This window comes from Megalobrama amblycephala, linkage group LG2 (assembly GCF_018812025.1).
Source record: "Megalobrama amblycephala isolate DHTTF-2021 linkage group LG2, ASM1881202v1, whole genome shotgun sequence".
Taxonomy (NCBI): domain Eukaryota; kingdom Metazoa; phylum Chordata; class Actinopteri; order Cypriniformes; family Xenocyprididae; genus Megalobrama; species Megalobrama amblycephala.
The window spans coordinates 18,634,082-18,650,821 of record NC_063045.1 but is presented as its reverse complement, the minus strand read 5'-3'; the positions used below and the strand labels follow the sequence as shown (position 1 = coordinate 18,650,821).

The 16,740-nt window shown below is 37.9% G+C and overlaps 2 protein-coding genes across 9 annotated transcripts in view; one reads left to right on the top strand and one right to left on the bottom strand.

Moving 5' to 3' along the window:
- Nucleotides 1-13,752, top strand: part of patj (PATJ crumbs cell polarity complex component) — a 146,260-nt gene extending 132,508 nt beyond the window's left edge. For 7 of the 8 annotated variants that reach the window (XM_048164691.1, XM_048164647.1, XM_048164674.1 and 4 more), the window contains exons 41-49: nucleotides 218-365; nucleotides 2,108-2,194; nucleotides 2,493-2,616; nucleotides 3,838-3,875; nucleotides 3,968-4,090; nucleotides 4,812-4,916; nucleotides 9,286-9,389; nucleotides 9,521-9,644; nucleotides 11,606-13,752. In XM_048164691.1, coding sequence (XP_048020648.1) covers nucleotides 218-365; nucleotides 2,108-2,194; nucleotides 2,493-2,616; nucleotides 3,838-3,875; nucleotides 3,968-4,090; nucleotides 4,812-4,916; nucleotides 9,286-9,389; nucleotides 9,521-9,644; nucleotides 11,606-11,752 — 1,000 coding nt within the window. In that variant the 3' untranslated portion in view covers nucleotides 11,753-13,752. The remainder of the gene's footprint in view (nucleotides 1-217; nucleotides 366-2,107; nucleotides 2,195-2,492; nucleotides 2,617-3,837; nucleotides 3,876-3,967; nucleotides 4,091-4,811; nucleotides 4,917-9,285; nucleotides 9,390-9,520; nucleotides 9,645-11,605) is intronic. The other variant, XM_048164688.1, reaches the window with a different exon arrangement.
- A 400-nt stretch (nucleotides 13,753-14,152) lies between these two features.
- Nucleotides 14,153-16,256, bottom strand: pdzk1ip1 (PDZK1 interacting protein 1). The gene is made up of 4 exons (XM_048164630.1): nucleotides 15,913-16,256; nucleotides 15,657-15,771; nucleotides 14,942-15,019; nucleotides 14,153-14,672 (listed from the first exon to the last, which is right to left on the bottom strand). Exons 1-4 carry the CDS (start codon nucleotides 15,974-15,976, stop codon nucleotides 14,600-14,602), a joined length of 330 nt encoding a protein of 109 aa, XP_048020587.1. The 5' UTR covers nucleotides 15,977-16,256; the 3' UTR covers nucleotides 14,153-14,599.
- Nucleotides 16,257-16,740: the final 484 nt, after the last annotated feature.

The following is a 16,740-nucleotide window of genomic DNA, read 5'->3' as shown; positions in this document are numbered from 1 at the left end:
AGCATGGCCACGGTTTACTAAAACGAGGGAGTGAATTAATAAATCTTGGGAGCGAATTCTTAATTTGTGGCTACGATATAAATTTTTGTCTGCATGTCATGTGCAGGGCTCCATACAATACAGTAATAACTTTTAAAAAAAAATAAAATAATGAAACAACATTTTCTTCAAGAGTGGGTATCTCCTTAACTTCCTCTTTCTCCTTTTCTCTCTCCAGAAATGGTAAGGGTGTGTTCATCTCTGATGTGGTGAAGGGTGGAGCGGCGGATCTGGATGGCAGACTGATGCAGGGTGATCAGATCCTGTCTGTGGATGGAGAGGACATGAGACAGGCCTCACAGGAGACCGTCGCTGCCATTCTCAAGGTGAGCTCTGCCCGAATCCTAAAAACCAAAGCCCTGCTTACAACACATTCCAAAACCAGATTACATGAGCAGATTTAGTTGGAGCAGCAGCTGTGGGATGCTGCCACTAGGTGCCACTGCGCATGTCCGCTCCATTTACCTGCAGGGGGCGCCATTTGATTGTGTATTTGAAGGTCGTTGAGGTCTGCTCTGTATAAACAATGTATGAATTCTTATTTAAATACTGAATTTTACATATCTTACAATTATAATGATCAGGGTAGGCACCATATTTAATTATATTCAAATAAATTAAAGTCTATGATGGATATATAGTCAGCTTACAGGTCAAATTAAATGTGGCATCTACCCCACCCATTTCATTTGTTTAGATGTGGTTCAGACGCATAATCAGACTAAAACACATTTCATTCAACGGTTTTTGGTCGTCTCTAGTCTTTTTTTTTTTTTTTTTTTTTAGTTTAAGCAGTAGCATCAAATCAGTTTATCACCGTTTTTGCTATGGTCAGCTTAGATATCAGCATATCAGCTTTCCTCAACAGTGTGCTTGAAAGTGATATTAAACAATAGCCCAGCCTCTCTGTAAGTTTTGAGACATTGAAATTAAAGTAACAGCCAACACTCAAGGGCCTTTTACTTGGTTCACTTCAGTGTTCCCCAGTGATTTGTACTGATGGAATCCATCATCAAGCTACAGCATTATCCAAACTGCAAAAAAACAAAACAAAATGCTGATGATAAAATTTTTTCCCACACAAAATGCAAAAAAAATAAAAGCGGCACTAATTTTATGTGAACATGTCAAATTGTACAAAACACACACACACACACACACACATGCACACACATATATATATACTGCCCTCCAAAAGTTTGAAAACGCCCTAAAAAAGTGGGCTTTTGGAAAATATTGGCATGAATCTTTTTTAATTTTGATAATTTTGCACTGATAAGAAAAAAACTAAAATTTTCGATTCATCAAAATATGCACCATTAGCTGCTATCTGACCTGAACTGGGTTCTAATTGGTTCATTGTATTCTAAACTTCATTGGCAATCAATTGTTGAAGCTATTAAGGTGTGCTGACCCAAAAATGTTTTACAAACCTGGGCCAAGTTTAAACCAGTAACCAGGCATCACAGCTGGCAAAGGGGCATGTCTGACTTTGACATGTATATATTGCCATTATTATGGAATCAAAATGAAAATTATTATTGCTGGTCTTCAGTAATAATGTCAAGTTACTGTAATGTACTTGCACCAAAAAATAAGGATTTATGCTGATATCGTCCAAAACCACATATTGCCAGGGGTGTTTCCAAACTTTTGGAGGGCAGTGTGTATATAAATGTGTGTATATATAATATATATGTGTGTGTGTGTGTAACTTTAGAAGTCACATTTGAGAGTGTGAAAATGCCTCAACAATAATGTTGTTTTGAAAAGGACAAAAAGAGTCTCAATTATTGTGGCAGTCGGTATAATTGTGGGAAATATTGGCTTGAATGAGGATGCATTGAGCCTGTGTTGTTTGGCTGTACCCTTCCTGTGGAGTTCAGCTCGATTGGGTTGGCTTGAGTCAAGCTCTCTGGATGAGATGTCGTGTTGTGGCATCAGGTCTTTGCATGTATGTGAAGGTTCTCGAAAGTATGTGAAAGTGTGTTTGAGAGGATATGAGCAAGAAGACGGCCCACAATGCCAAACTTGTGTGTGCGTCAACGTGTGTGCTGTGATCCTGCAGTGCGCCAGGGGCAAGGTGCTGTTGGAACTGGGCCGACTGAAGGCTGCCTCCTGGATCTCTTCCAGACGCACCTCCCAGGGAAGTCAGGTGTGTAGCCCGCATCCGACACCTTGTTGGGCTTCCCTGCCACGTCTTAAAAACCAGCATGCCAAACTCTAACCCAGTCGATAGTGCATGTTAGCGGACGGGCGAACCAGCAGTGTATGGCTGTGGGCATCTGTTTGTGTTATTCATCCATATTGCCTGAAAAAGCAAAGGGAGTCTGTGTCAGCACGTCAGCATGCGCTCACATGTCACTAACCAAGACGTATGCATGTGTGATGACATGAGTATGTTCTATATCTGTGTATGGAATAGCACCTTCAGCCAACTCTTTCTCCTTTAGATGAGCCACGTGAGCGCCAACAGCAGCACCCCAACCCCCACGCTCCCTGCTGTGGCCCCGCTCCCTTCGCAAAGCCTCAACAACAACAGCCGAAATTTCACAGAGCCCAACAATAAAAGCACAGGTACTTCTTGCACCACAGTAGCACTGAAAGTGCCAGGAAACAGCCATAAAAATGCTATAAATCAGCCTTAAAACAACACATTTCTTATCTGTCGACAGCTAGCAGTGGTGCTTAGAAAGTGTCGCTATAATCAATTAAGAGTTTGCTGTTGATTTGTTTTCTTCTGTTATTTGAATAGAAATGGTTTATTCTTAGACTTATTTAAAGTTGCTTTCAAATTTACCATTGTTCAGTGAATTTTCAAAGGTGAAATCCAGTCATGTCATTAGACATCCATGTGTTTGGGAATTTTGCGTGAGGGCGGAAGATTTCACCATGCAATAGAAAGCTGCTTGGTTTGAAAGTGACTTTGTTTGTGAGCTGTGCTTCATATATCACTACACTATTGACAATAAAAGATGTAAAAATAAAAATGGCCCTTTTTGCTCCAAAATTTTGCTAATGTGATCGCACCATCACAAATCATCATTTAGTAACCAGCTTTATTGCCATCTAGTGGTAGCTCATGGTTTGCTTGTTGCGGGGTTCAAACTAGTGATCTGGGAATATTTTCAAAGGCTGATATAATGCAGATAAATACTTAACACTTTTATCAGTTGCTGGAACTGGTACATAACTGCAAAGTAGGCATATTTGATGCTGATAAACACAAAATGGCTGAAAATACTGGTAATCTGGCCGATATATTGGTATGCACACAACTGCATAGGCCGCCTTTTCAAATACTTTCGGTTATGTTTCTAATTTTGAATCATTGCAGATTCAGGTTCAGGTACCAAAATATTCACATGTATTTGTAGAGATATAGTCTGCGGTATAGACCACACAATTCGACCAATTTCTGGCAACAACAGTACCCTTTGTATAGAAACATACTTTATGAAAATACGCAAATCAGGCACAAATGTTTGGCCGATGCATTGCAAACCTGTGGTCCCATTGATCATACTGTACTTTTTTGGGGGGTTACTGTAGCAGTGACTAACTGACATACATCAGCCAAGTAGATTTAGCTATTGTCAGACCCAAAATGGATGGACATTGACAATTTATCTGGATACATTGTGTCTCTGTTTCCAACCTGACCACTGTTGTGTTCCTCAGTAAAATTCTTAGAAACTCATAATAGTTGAATTTCTAACAAAACATTTTCATTTAATCATTTCAAACTCTTGAAGGGTTGTTATCCGAAAGTTAGTTTCTGACATTTTATCCCTCCAGGAACAGAGCCAGGCATTCGGACAGTGGAGATCACACGGGTAAGATTGTTTACCTCCGAATGCCTCTGTATATAGTACTCAGGAGTTTCATTTTTAGTGCACCTTCAACAGTGACTTTCTCACTTTCTCAGGGTCCCACCGATGCTTTGGGTGTCAGTATAGCTGGCGGTAAGGGCAGTCCGCTGGGCGACATCCCCATCTTCATCGCCATGATCCAGGCCAATGGTGTGGCAGCCAAGACACATCGCCTCAAAGTACATCAACCTTGCTTTTCCTGTTCCTTTCTGTTGCTTACTTTTCACTTTTGTCCTGTGTGAATCAGGCTGAGAGTTATTAAAGGTGATAGAGAGGATTTTTTCGTCGACTGAGAATCCAAAGACTGTTACTAAGTTTTTGAAATGAGCGTATGCGTAAGAACAACCCCCCTCCTTCACAGCTCATTTCAAAGGAACTCCTCCCAAAACTCGTGCACGAGTATTGGAACACAAGTGTTTACCATCGGCATTCGCTGTGTCGTGTTTTTTGGATTCATTATGTCAGACTCACCGCAGGTAACTCATAATCTGCAGTTGTTATTCCTGTCTCCTGACAAAAACATTGCATGCAGCGCCTGTGGAGTGTGGAAAGTTACTGGAGCGCGCAGCCGCGCACGTCTCTCACAAGGAACGTCATGGCAGTGATTGACAAGCCAGAGAGCCAATCGTTTACGCGATTGGCTGATGTTTTTAAGGCCCTACCTCGTGCACAGATGATGTATATTAATATTATTACTTTCAGTGCACCTAATAAATAGTCTTTTATCAGTTAGTAAAGACAGTTTCAAGTAATATTGCAAAAATGTATAAAACAAAACATCCTCTTTAGCACCTTTAAGCATTATACAGTGGTTTGGGTGTGAAGGGCACTGCTGGGGATTGGGTTTGTATCCATGTGAATGGATTTTAAGCAATTTTTCCTTTAATGTACCTCTCTTAGGTAGGCGACAGGATTGTGAGCATCAATTCTCAGTCTCTGGATGGCTTGACTCACGGAGATGTTGTAAATATACTGAAGAATGCTTACGGCACCATCGTCCTCCAGGTACACATTCAACTCAATAATACTGTTTGTTCATTAAATATGCCAACTTTCAGATGTTTACTTGCAGTGGCGTAGTTCATGATTTAGACCATGGCGAACAAAGTGACAAATTTCAGTACTTTTGGACCAAAAACAGGCATGTGCATTCTTGCGTTACTGTTGCGGTAACTTATTTTAAATAATTTTCTTAGCAAGATTTTCTTTAAATTATTGCTCTGATATGAGAGTAGATGACCTGAAAGAGAAAACGTTCTATAGCTATAGACCTTATGCGGCAGAGAAACAAGCCATCTTTAGATTTTTGTCTTTGAACTTCCGTTTCTGCAGTAGCTCTGGATATTTCTATGGCATCGCAGTCGAAGAGTAATTAGCTGGTGAAGTGAATTTAATTATTGTAGAGTTAACAAAAGTTATCATTAAGCACTGTAATATTTGAAGTCGATGTCATAAGTGGTTCATTCATAAATCTGTAAGATCTTACCTTCATGCTGTCAAAATACAAACGGAAGACAGAACACAACGAGAGCAGCGCTGAAAAGGGGCGGGGCTACGTAAGGTTTACAGCACCCCCTTGCCTTGCGTTATAAATTCTGCCACATTTCACAACAGACCAATTTGTGAAACCTAGCTTGATTTGCTAGACGTGTTTGCATTTACATTCTCACTTTGACTCTTCTTCTGCTAAAGAGTTTATGATAAACTAGTTCAATGAAGTGCCAAGGCTGCCACTCGTGCACCCACAATTCAAATTAGCTACAGCATTCTCGCTCGCTGACTAGCTAATGAGGGAACTCACATCAGGTAATGTGATTTGAAGACAGTGTACTTGTTAACAGGATCACGGCAGTCAGTCCGTGGGTTGAAGCCGAGCTTTAAAGAAGCCGCTGGCATTGAACAGACCCTCCGACCCGTCTGGTGTGGTGCGTGATATACCCCACATTTATTTCAAACGTTTTAGGAGTTGTTTGGTGGGTTTCTTCTTAATCCCCAGAAATTTCCCGTAACCCACCACCAGTTTGATAATAGCGCCTTAAGTTTGTATGTGGAATTTGTATAAGAATTGTTGGTATTGTTAGTAGATATCAGATACCAAACTTGCTTATCTAAGAATACCATGGTATTACCATGGTACTTTTTTGTAAGTGGTGTATTGTAGCATTTTTGCATGTAGGTGTGGTCTCAATGATGTGTGTATACACGCTTGTATTGTGTGTTGTTATTGCTATGCAGAGCCGCTGTGTGTGTATGTTCTGTACGGTTATCAGTGTGTGTTAGCAGAGTCGGTGTATCGAAGGACAGTGTGCTGTGTATATGTGTGAGTGTGTGTTTGTTTGGACTCATGGTTGTGTGTGTGTGAGTGGTTGGTGCTGTGTCACTGGGCTGTTATCAGCCGTGTGCAGCTGTGCGGCGGTTGCACGCGGGTTGCCAGATAATCCCAGTTCTTTATGCAAATGTGCCGTTATCTGCGCGGTTCCAGGAGGAATGCACAGGGCTTTTAAACAGGGGAGCCCAGCCTGCAAAGCCCTGATTACAGCAGCTCAGAGAGCAATTATTGTTTAGCTCTCTCTCTCTCTCTCTCTCTCTCTCTCTCTCTCTCTCTCTCTTGCTCGCTCACTCATTCATTCCCTCTTCACTCATTTGAGAGAGAATACTTTCTCTCTCTCTCTCTCTCTCTCTCTGGCTGCTATATGTTTAATTGGACATATGTAATGCCCTGTGCTATTACTTATGCCTCATTTTTAGCCCCTGGAAAGTCATTCTGGCTGTGATCATGTGCTTTCTATGAGAAGTTTAGTGTTGCACCCTACTGAAGTATTTATCTTTCACAAACTCTCCCACATTGTCTCTGGTTTTCTCTCTTTTTTTAAATTATTTATTTTTTGTTGCAAACAAACTTCACTATTGGCGGCCATTTACACGACACCATTTTCAACTAAAAACGTGAATTTTTTTATGTGTTATGGCCATTCATTTACATGACAATGGCGTTTTGGGGGCCTGAAAATGCAAACTTTTGAAAACGGGTTTCAGAGTTTTTGAAAATGATATTGTTATTGTCTCCGTGTGACATCATGAGCATGCATATGGCGTGTTCAGTCTATAGGTGCGAAGTGTATCTTTACAAAGTGACATCGCCAACTACTGGCCGGCCGTGAATAATACAGCCATTTTGATTGTTTTTATGGATCCGTGTGAATGGGGATCATTTTGACAACGTTGTCGTCTGTACACAAAAAAGGCAAAGGAAAAACTTTTCCGTTTTTAGTACATCGTTGTTGTGTAAAGATACCATTATTATTGCTCCTTTTTAGGGTTTTGTCAAAGTTCCTTTTTTACTGCAAAGCAATATGCTATAAAACACTCTGAACCCATCTAGAAACCAGAGTCACCGTGATTTTGCCAAGTAAGACATCTTTGTTGATCCTGGATCAACATTCCAATCAACCAATCTGAGGGACAAGTTTACCGTTTATGTCAAGTTTAGGCTTGCAACCAGTGTTAGGTGCTTCTACATCAATGTTATTCACCTATCTTTCCCCTCGGATTTTAGGGATAAGTTATGGGTAGGATTAGGTTTAGGGGTAGGAATAGGGTTAAGACTAAATTTTCAGACTGGAATGTTGTTCCAGGATCAACAAAATATTTTGATCCAGGAACATGTCTTATTTGGCAAAATCACAGTGACCAGAAACCAGCAGCATAGCGACGCACTTGAACTGCATAGCAACTCCTAAGTATCAACACAACAAAACATGCTAAAAACTACTCCAAAGCAGTGGTATACACTTTAGCAGTGGCATATCAGTGTTAAAATTCCTCAGAAAACCCAGCAACTGCATAGCAATGTGTTCAAAACCATTCAAACCTCCTTGGAACCACATTGCAACTTGGCTGCAGTATTGAAAAGTGTTAACTGCTCAGACCACCCTAGCAACACCTTAGCAGCACCATATATCAATACTTGGAACACTCACAGGAAAATGCATTACATTGCAGCGCCATGGCATCCACTTAGAACACCCTAGCAACAGCATAGCAACACATTAGCAGTGTCATAACAACATGCTAAAACTCCTCAGAAAACCCTAGCAACACCTTGGCAAACACCCAGATTGACATCTACCAACTTCATAGCAACAATCTGGGTATTACATTTTTAACTTACTTTAAAAAAAAAAAAAAAGTAATTTATAGGCTATTTACCCTGACATCCTATCAACGTGGCAGAGAGTTTTGTATGGACAACAACTACTTTATTTTCAAGCACTTTTTTTTTGTTTTGTTTTTAATCACTTTTTTTCTTGCTTGTTTTTCTGTTTTCATCAATCTGTCTTTTTTCTCACTCTTTTCTCCTCCTTTATTTCCTTTTTTCCTTTTTCTTTCTTTCTTTCTTTCTTTCTTTCTTTCTTTCTTTCTTTTTCTTTCTTTCTTTCATTGCCTTTCACTCCTTTTTTCTTTCTTTCTTTCTTATTTTCTTTCTTTCTTTCTCTTTCTGTCTTTGCCTTTCTTTCTTTCTTTCTTTCTTTCTTTCTTTCTTTGCCTTTCTTTCTTTCTTTCTTTCTTTCTGTCTTTGCCTTTCTTTCTTTCTTTCTTTCTTTCTATTTCTGTCTTTGCCTTTCTTTCTTTCTCTTTCTTTCTTTCTTTCTCTTTCTGTCTTTGCCTTTCTTTCTTTCTCTTTCTTTCTTTCTGTTTCCTTTTTCTTTCTTTCTCTTTCTTTTTCTTTCTGTCTTTGCCTTTTCACTCTTTCTTTTTCTTTCTGTATCTCTTTCTCTTTCTTTCTTAACTTCTTTCTTTCTCACTTTCTCTTTCTTTCTGTCTTTCTTTTTCTTTCAGTCTTTGCCATTCGCTTTCTCTTTCTTTCTGTCTTTGTCTCAGTAGGTGTAGGTGAGATAGCGACCGTGATGACTTGGGAGTGTCTCGCTGCTGTTGTTGTCTCATTCATTAATTAGCTTTTGTTTATTGTTGTGTATTTTACTTTTAATTGCTTTGCCGTTAATTAAATATGCAAATTAATATACCACTGCCCTCATAGCCAGCCCAGAGTTTAATGGAAGAGGAAAATGTAAATGAAATGTGACAGGAAAAAAAGGCATTTTGATTCTGGTGAAGGAGACAGAGGTTTGATGAACAGCACCCGGGCGATCATTCGCCCACAGTCGCCAAGAACAACATTAAAGGACTGTTAGGATGCATTTCAGTGCCAAACACACACAACATAGAGAACCTTTTTCTGTTATCTACAGGCAGACAGTCATTTGTGAAAACAAACACACAAGTCTGAATGGAAGAAAACACCTCCAGTAGGTTTCAAGACATTAAGTCATTAATTTAATTTTAATGTTTGACGGTCTCCATCTGTGATTGACAGGTGGTGGCTGACACCAACATCAGTGCCATAGCCAGTCAGGTGGAGAGTCTGTCCAGTAGCTCCACCCCCAGCACCAACCCAGAGGTCCGGCCGGTGGAACCAGAGTGAGTGACATCGCCGTCCATTAGTCACATGGCACCAAGACTCTCACTTCTTGTTTGACTTTAAACATTCTGCTACAGTAGTCTCAGTTGATTGCGTATGATTTTGTTCTGTGTTTGTGTGATATTAACAGGACGCCCAAGCCAAAGACCATCACTCTGGAGAAGGGCTCAGAGGGGCTGGGCTTCAGTATCGTTGGCGGCTTTGGGAGTCCACATGGAGATCTTCCCATCTATGTTAAAACAGTCTTCAGCAAGGTAATTCCTCTAGGATCAGGTCCTGTCTTCATTTCCAGATGAAATGAAACTGAACGCACTTGGACACCTGACATCGGCCACTAGATTAGAAATTCATATCAGAGCATGGCCTAGTGGCCATGTGGGCAACACAACTTCAAATCTTGCTCGCAATACATCCCATTCACCCATCTTTTCTCATCATTTTTTAATTGTACTAAATACATTTGTTGATAGTTTTGGCCACTTAAAGGGATGGTTCACCCAAAAATTATCCCATAATTTACTCACCTTCAAGCCATCTTAGGTGTATATGACTATCTTCTTTCAAACAAACACAATCAGAGTTATATTAAAAAATATCCTGGCTCTTCCAAGCTTTATAATGGGAGCGAATGATCCAAAAAAGCACATCCATCCATTATAAAAGTAGTCCATACTGCTCCAGGGGGTTAATAAAGGTTTTCTTAAGTGAAGCGTTGCGTTTTTTGAAAGAAAAATATCCATGTTTATAACTTTTAAAAACTATAATAACTGGCTTCCGGTAACGACCGTACGCGAGTCTAGTTCCGGTCGAAGAGTGGACTCTGTCCTGACAAACATGGAAGTGCAGAGTATAGAGTATAGAATTTTTCAAACGAAACGTTTGTTGCCTAGCCCTGTTTGTTTGAACCGTGAGAGGCGTCTACTCTCACCTGAGCTTATGCTACTCCTTCATCCTATGTCATACACCGGAGCTCTCTCGTGAACCCACGGACGGACGTTACCGGAAGCTAGTGATTATAGTCTACAAAGTTATAAATATGGATATTTTTCTTACAAAAACACATCACTTCACTTAAGAAGAACTTTTTTACCCCCCTGGATCCGTGTGGATCACTTCTATCAGGGATGGATGCGCTTTTTTGGGCTTCAAAAAAATGGCACCATTCACTCCTATTATAAAGCTTGGGAGAGCAAGATATTTTTAATATAACTCCCAACTGTGTTTGTCTGAAAGAAGAAAGTCATATACAGCTAGGATGGCTTGAGGGTGAGTAAGTCATGGGATAATTTTCATTTTTGGGTGAACTAACCCTTTAAGTTTATTTTACATTTTAAATGACCATCTTCACTTGAATTTGCTGAATAGGACATTTAAACATTTGTGCTTTTATTATTATTATTATTATTATTTTATGAATGAAGCTAAAATAAAACAAAATATAAATATGAGATGATAAAAATTATTTTTTAAATGATTCCTTGTCAGCTAACTCAAATAAGTTTGTTGACATACTAAAATTTAACTTTTATTAAATTACAGTTAAATAGAAATAATTTTAAAAAACTAATAAAAATGACAATAACACACAACAAAATTTCTAAAACGTAAACTACAATTAAAAGGAAAACTAAAAATATAAAAATAAAGGCTAATTTAAAATATTAATAAATAATATAAAAGTATATAAATAATACTAAAAGAACACTGGTATGTAGTATCTGTTTAAGCAATATAAATTAAGTAATTTTGATTTTTTTTTTTTATATATATAACAGGCTGTTAAAATAAAAACATTTGCAGACACTTGCATATTTTTCTAAATATGTTCTGAACCCTGCATATAATATCTGTGCAATATGAAAAGGTGAGCATTGTGCTGACCGTACTGCTCTGTTTGTGCTGTGGCCACCAGGGAGCAGCACAGAGCTCTGTTTCACACAAACATATCCAGAGATAAGACACTTCATATTCTCCTAGAAACAATGAATGTTTTGTGATATGATTTGATGATGACTCAACCTTTCTGGAGGTCTGTTAATGCCCTGTAGGGGTACATCAATATATAATGTCATATATAAATATAATTTAAATATAATTTTTTTTATATTTTGGTACATTTAATGATCTGTTAAGCATCATCGAAAGTAATAATTGTCAATTTTGGTCATTTAATTCTGTAAATTAATAAATAATCCTGTCCTCCTCCTACCTGCAGGGGGCAGCGGCGGTGGACGGGCGTCTGAAGCGTGGTGACCAGCTGCTGTCGGTTAACGGAGAGAGTCTGGAGGGCGTCACACACGAGCAGGCAGTGGCCATACTGAAGAAGCAGCGGGGAAGCGTCACGCTCTCTGTGCTCTCCTAACAAACACACTAAGGACTACATCTACTGAAAACACACACATTCCATTCACACATCTTAAAGAGACTCTTTGCATCTTTACTTCCTGATATGGAGACTGTTTGCACTCGATCGTTTAAACTGCACCTGTTACTGTTTGTGCACCTGGTATAGAAATCAATTAGAAAAATACTCATAAAGGGAAATTATTGTATCGTCTTTGTCTTAGTCATGGACATGTAGCCTCTCCACTGGCGAATGTGAGCGGTGAATTATGGGGCGATATTACGATGATTATTTGATGAAATGAGTGCTGGTAACTCAAGACAAGGAGGAAAAATTGCTGTAGTAGACACACACTAATACGCACACTTTATCATTTCAGTGCACATACGACAACTTCTAATGTGGTCATCCTGATTTTGTTTTGTATAGTTAAAACGCATACATACTCGACAAACCCAACTTATTTTTTAAGAAATTAGATGGATTTTTCCAATAAATGTAGAGTGTAGATGAATTCATGGACGAGCGTTAATAAGGGACGATAGACGTGCCTTGAAACAGGCAGATCCGACTGTGCTGGGATGTTTTGTTTAGCTAGTATTAGATATTAGGATCATTTCAATCAAATCTTTACATTGCAGGGTAGTTTTGTGAATATTTCAAAATTAGTTCCAAACTCGTATGACTGACTTCTGTGCAGCTTAAAATTAGATATTTTGCAGAATGTTCACGCTGCTCTTTGCCATACAATGAAAGTGGATGGGAACTGGAAGGTTTGAGCTTCAGAAATGACAAAAATAACCATAAAGGTATCACAATGACTTGTATGTTACAGTTCAACTCTTCAGAAGTTGTTCGCTAGCTTTGTGTGAGGAATAGACTGAAATTGTAATTCGTTTTTCAATTTAAAGCTCTTCACACAAAGCTAATATTGTAAGTCATTTTTCACTTGCAATCTTTCCTTAAAAATTAAAATTTCAAACAGTTCTTCACACAAAGCTATTATATGGCTTCAATCATCTTAAAATTTTTGTCCTTTTTAGAGTGCGACTGTCCCAGTCCCCATTACTTTCGTTGTATGGAAAAAAGCAGCGTTAGCATTCTTCAAAATATGTCCTTTTTGGCTCCACAGAAGAAAGTAAGCCATACGGGTTTGGAATGACATAAATAATGAGCATTTTAATTTTTGAGAGAACTAGTCCACTGTATTATGTTGCTATTGTGTATCGAGATTTCAAAAATGACAGAAATCCTTATGAATAACATAGTTTTTTATTACATTTTTGTAATTCCATTTGTAATTCAATTGCACATGTTTGTCATTTCATTGTAAATATGTAATTTATTTCCTTTTTAGGGTTTTTTGCATCGCTTTTGTCTTCATGAAGATGTCTCGCGTATCCTAGTTTGACACCGTGTGTGTCTGTGTGTCACAATATGAGGATATCCTGTGTCAGTCTCTGTCCTAGAGGAAGTGTAGCAGGCTCTTGAGAGACTATCAGGCCTCTCCAGGTTGTAGACAGCATATGGAAGCCTCGTCCAGACCGTCTCCTCCACTAGGATTTCGTAAGCACATCCTCATACTATGCCTCTTGAATTCTCGTGCCATGTGGACAGTGTGTTCTGAACTGTCCAGCGCTATGTCCCTTTAAAAAGATTGCCTGTCTTCCCCTTTATCCTCCAAGAAAATGCAACACCCCAGTCTGCTACCTTCTGCTTGATCTTACATTTGGGCTGTGAACCACAAAAACTGGCTTGAATCATATCAATTCTTCAACTGACTCAGCGGTCGAGATTAACGCTGTAGTAACACCTTTATATCGGCCTTTTTTCTGTCAGTGTAATGTTTTTAAAGTCCAAAGAAACCCTTTAGTTAACTTCATACATTAGATACAGATCTAAGCCTGAAATAAAACTGATTTATTAACATTTACAAAATGATCAAGTGGTTATTATGGTCTGTGACTTTATTTTGGATAAGTAGGATTTATCAGAAAATAAAATAATTTTAATTTTAATTGTCTTTTGGCTTCTAAATTCTCTGTGGTGAATATTTAAAATATTTAAAATCTATGCTTTTAAATATTTGACTGTAAAATTATTTTATTTTAGGTTTTATTTGAATTTTTAATGCACAAAATAACTTCACACCAGCCATTTCTGCATTAGTTGACACTACTATTAAAATGTTTGCGGTCAGTAAGACTTTTTCTTTGAAAGAAATTGTTCAAAAGTAACAGTAAGACGAATAATATTACAAAAGATTTCTATTTCAAATAAATGTTGTTCTTTCTTTTCATCAAAAAGTGTGTCATGGTTTCCACAAAACTGTTTTAAACATTAATATGAAATGTTTCTTGAGCAGCAAATCATCATATCAGAATGATTTCTGAAGGATCATGTGACACTGGAGACTGGAGTAATGATGCTGAAAATTCAGCTTTAATCACAGGAATAAATTACATTTTAAAGTATATTAAAATAGAAAGCAGATATTTTAAATTTTAATAATATTTCACAATATTACTATTTTTACTGCATTTTTGATCAAATAAATGCATCTTTGGTGAGACTTCTTTGAAAAACATTAAAATTCCTACCCACCCAACACTTTAGAGTGATAGAGTATATTGATTTTTAATATTATTTTTTTAAGAAATTTACACAACAAATGTTAAATTGTTAAAAATTGTTACATCAACAAATGCCCTTTAGAGTTAACTACAGTTAAAAATCTACAAAAATCACTGCTAAACTCTCTTACAAGAAAGAGCTGTGTCAGCTATTAAAATGATAACTTATTACAACAGAGCATATGGTTAACATGTCCTGCTGACTCTTCAAACTCTTGACATTTCCTTCAAATTACATTGCGGTCACTTTTTCATCAGTTTGGTGAATGATCGCGTTCTCAAATGCATTAGGGCCATCGTTGCTCCTGAAAAACAAGGTTCAATTCCAGTGTTTAATAGTAAGTCCTACATTTTAAAGGTGATATTCACTCATTTTCCGTTCATTTTATCATTAAATTAAACATAAAACATCAGATGAGGCGTTTCTTCAGGTTGAACATGATTTCAGGCCATAAACAGTTCTCATGAGCATTATCAGTAATGATAGTTTATCTTTTTATCCAGGGATGTGTCTATTTGTAGTATTGAATCACTCTGAGCTTTATAACGGCTGTATTTGTTGAGGTATTATTACCTGACTGCGTCAAGACTGGTTTCACGGGTTGATCCATTAGTCATGGCGTATTCAGTTGGTAAGACTGCTTCTGATTTGCTTCAGACAAAAAAGAAAAATGGATTAAAATGTGGTGTTTACACATTTGGGAAACTAGTTGTTAAAAATAAAATTACAAGTGACTATAATAGATAAGTAAACATGTTTATGAATTACTCTTAATGAGAAAAATTAAGGCATAAAGGCTTTTATGGTTATGAAGAACCTTTAACAACCATAGAAACCTTTCCATTTCACAAAAGGTTACAGTGGAAAAGAGTTCTTTAGATTATTAAAATGTTCATCACATATGGTTCTTTTAAAAACTGTTCGCTGAAAGGTTCTTTGAGGAACCCAAAATGGTTATTCTATTGTATCGCTACAAAACCCCTTTTTGGAATCTTTATTTTTAACACTATACAAGCAATATTCCATGAAAATTCAAAATCAAAAATGAAAATTCTGGCAATAGCTATGCACTGTCATGACTGACTTTCTTCTGCGAAACGTGTTTTTTTTTTTTTTTTTTTTTTTTTTTACTTTAATTGTATTTTAATTGTACAACAGCTTTTATTCAAAATAGGTACATCTTATTTTTCGACATGAGTGTGAATAAATGATTGTCCCTATACCCTTATTATTAAAAATGCTGCTGGTTTCAGTGCGGTGTTGATGAAGTATAGACGCAACGGGTTACCTTGGAGTTTCACACCAGGCTTTGTTTACAAGGAAGATGATGAAGACGAGAAAGAGGAACACACCAACGGCAATGATTCCCGTAAGCCAGTTAGGTAGAGCTTGCTCTGCTTTCTCTAAAAGAAACGCGAGATAAAACTACGTTAAAATACCTCAAACTTTTGAAAATGAGCGCTGGATCTCACTTTTATATGCTTGGTGATGTTTTTTTTCTAACTCTCTTGATTTCCCTCCAAAAAAATACGTGAAGGCTTTACCTTGAGCTGCAACTAGTCCCAGTGTGAGCAGAAGCCAGTGAAGCACCGTGACTGGTTTTCCCATGTTTGTTCCTCTTTAGATGAGCAAAAATATGTTGAAATGTGAAATGCTGAAATGAGGACCTGTATCCCTGCTTTTCTCTAACCAGGAAACAGTTATCTGTACATCAGTGGAAGAAAACGACAACACCCAGTGGTCTATACAAGTCGAGTCAATCATTTACCCAACAGAGATGTGACCAGTGCGTGGAACAGATCTGATTACATCTGATTAAACTCTTGTCCCCGTCATATCGATATCAACTACATAATAAATACTGCTGTTTTGTTCTCAAGATGAAGGTAGAGTTGTTAATCCAGTGGAGGAAGTCCTATCCCACCGTGCAGATTTAAGAAATGAAGACGCTCCATAAGCCGTTAATGTGAGTCTCTAGATTTCCGCGATTACGGAATTTGTCTGGTTAGCATTCCATGGTTTTCAATTAGGCCTAGTAACAGATCATTGAAGGGCTGTTTGAAACATTAAAGCTGCCACTGCCACTTTGCTCCTGTGGAAGTTACAGTTTAACTAGAATAAAACAAGCAAAGATTTATAATTAACGCAGATCCATGTTTTGACCACTACATTTCGGGTGTCCATTAATTTTTAAATAATTTAACAGTCCGGAGTCAATTATTCCACATTTATCCTACCACTACTTACTGATAAGGTGTTTATTGGTTATCAGCCCTGAGAAGCGTTCCTGCGGCGTGAATGGAGGATGGCACTAGCAACGCCAAGGTCGTTGGTTTGATTCTCGGAAATTGCTTAAACTGATAAACCATATA

Coding starts and splice junctions, on each gene's coding strand:
- pdzk1ip1 (XM_048164630.1), bottom strand. CDS start 15,976: ATGGGAAAACCAGTCACGGTGCTTCACTGGCTTCTGCTCACACTGGGA. Junction 15,020..15,656: donor GCCTGGTGTGAAACTCCAAG/GTAACCCGTTGC, acceptor TTTTGTCTGAAG/CAAATCAGAAGCAGTCTTAC. Junction 14,673..14,941: donor ACCAGTCTTGACGCAGTCAG/GTAATAATACCT, acceptor CTTGTTTTTCAG/GAGCAACGATGGCCCTAATG.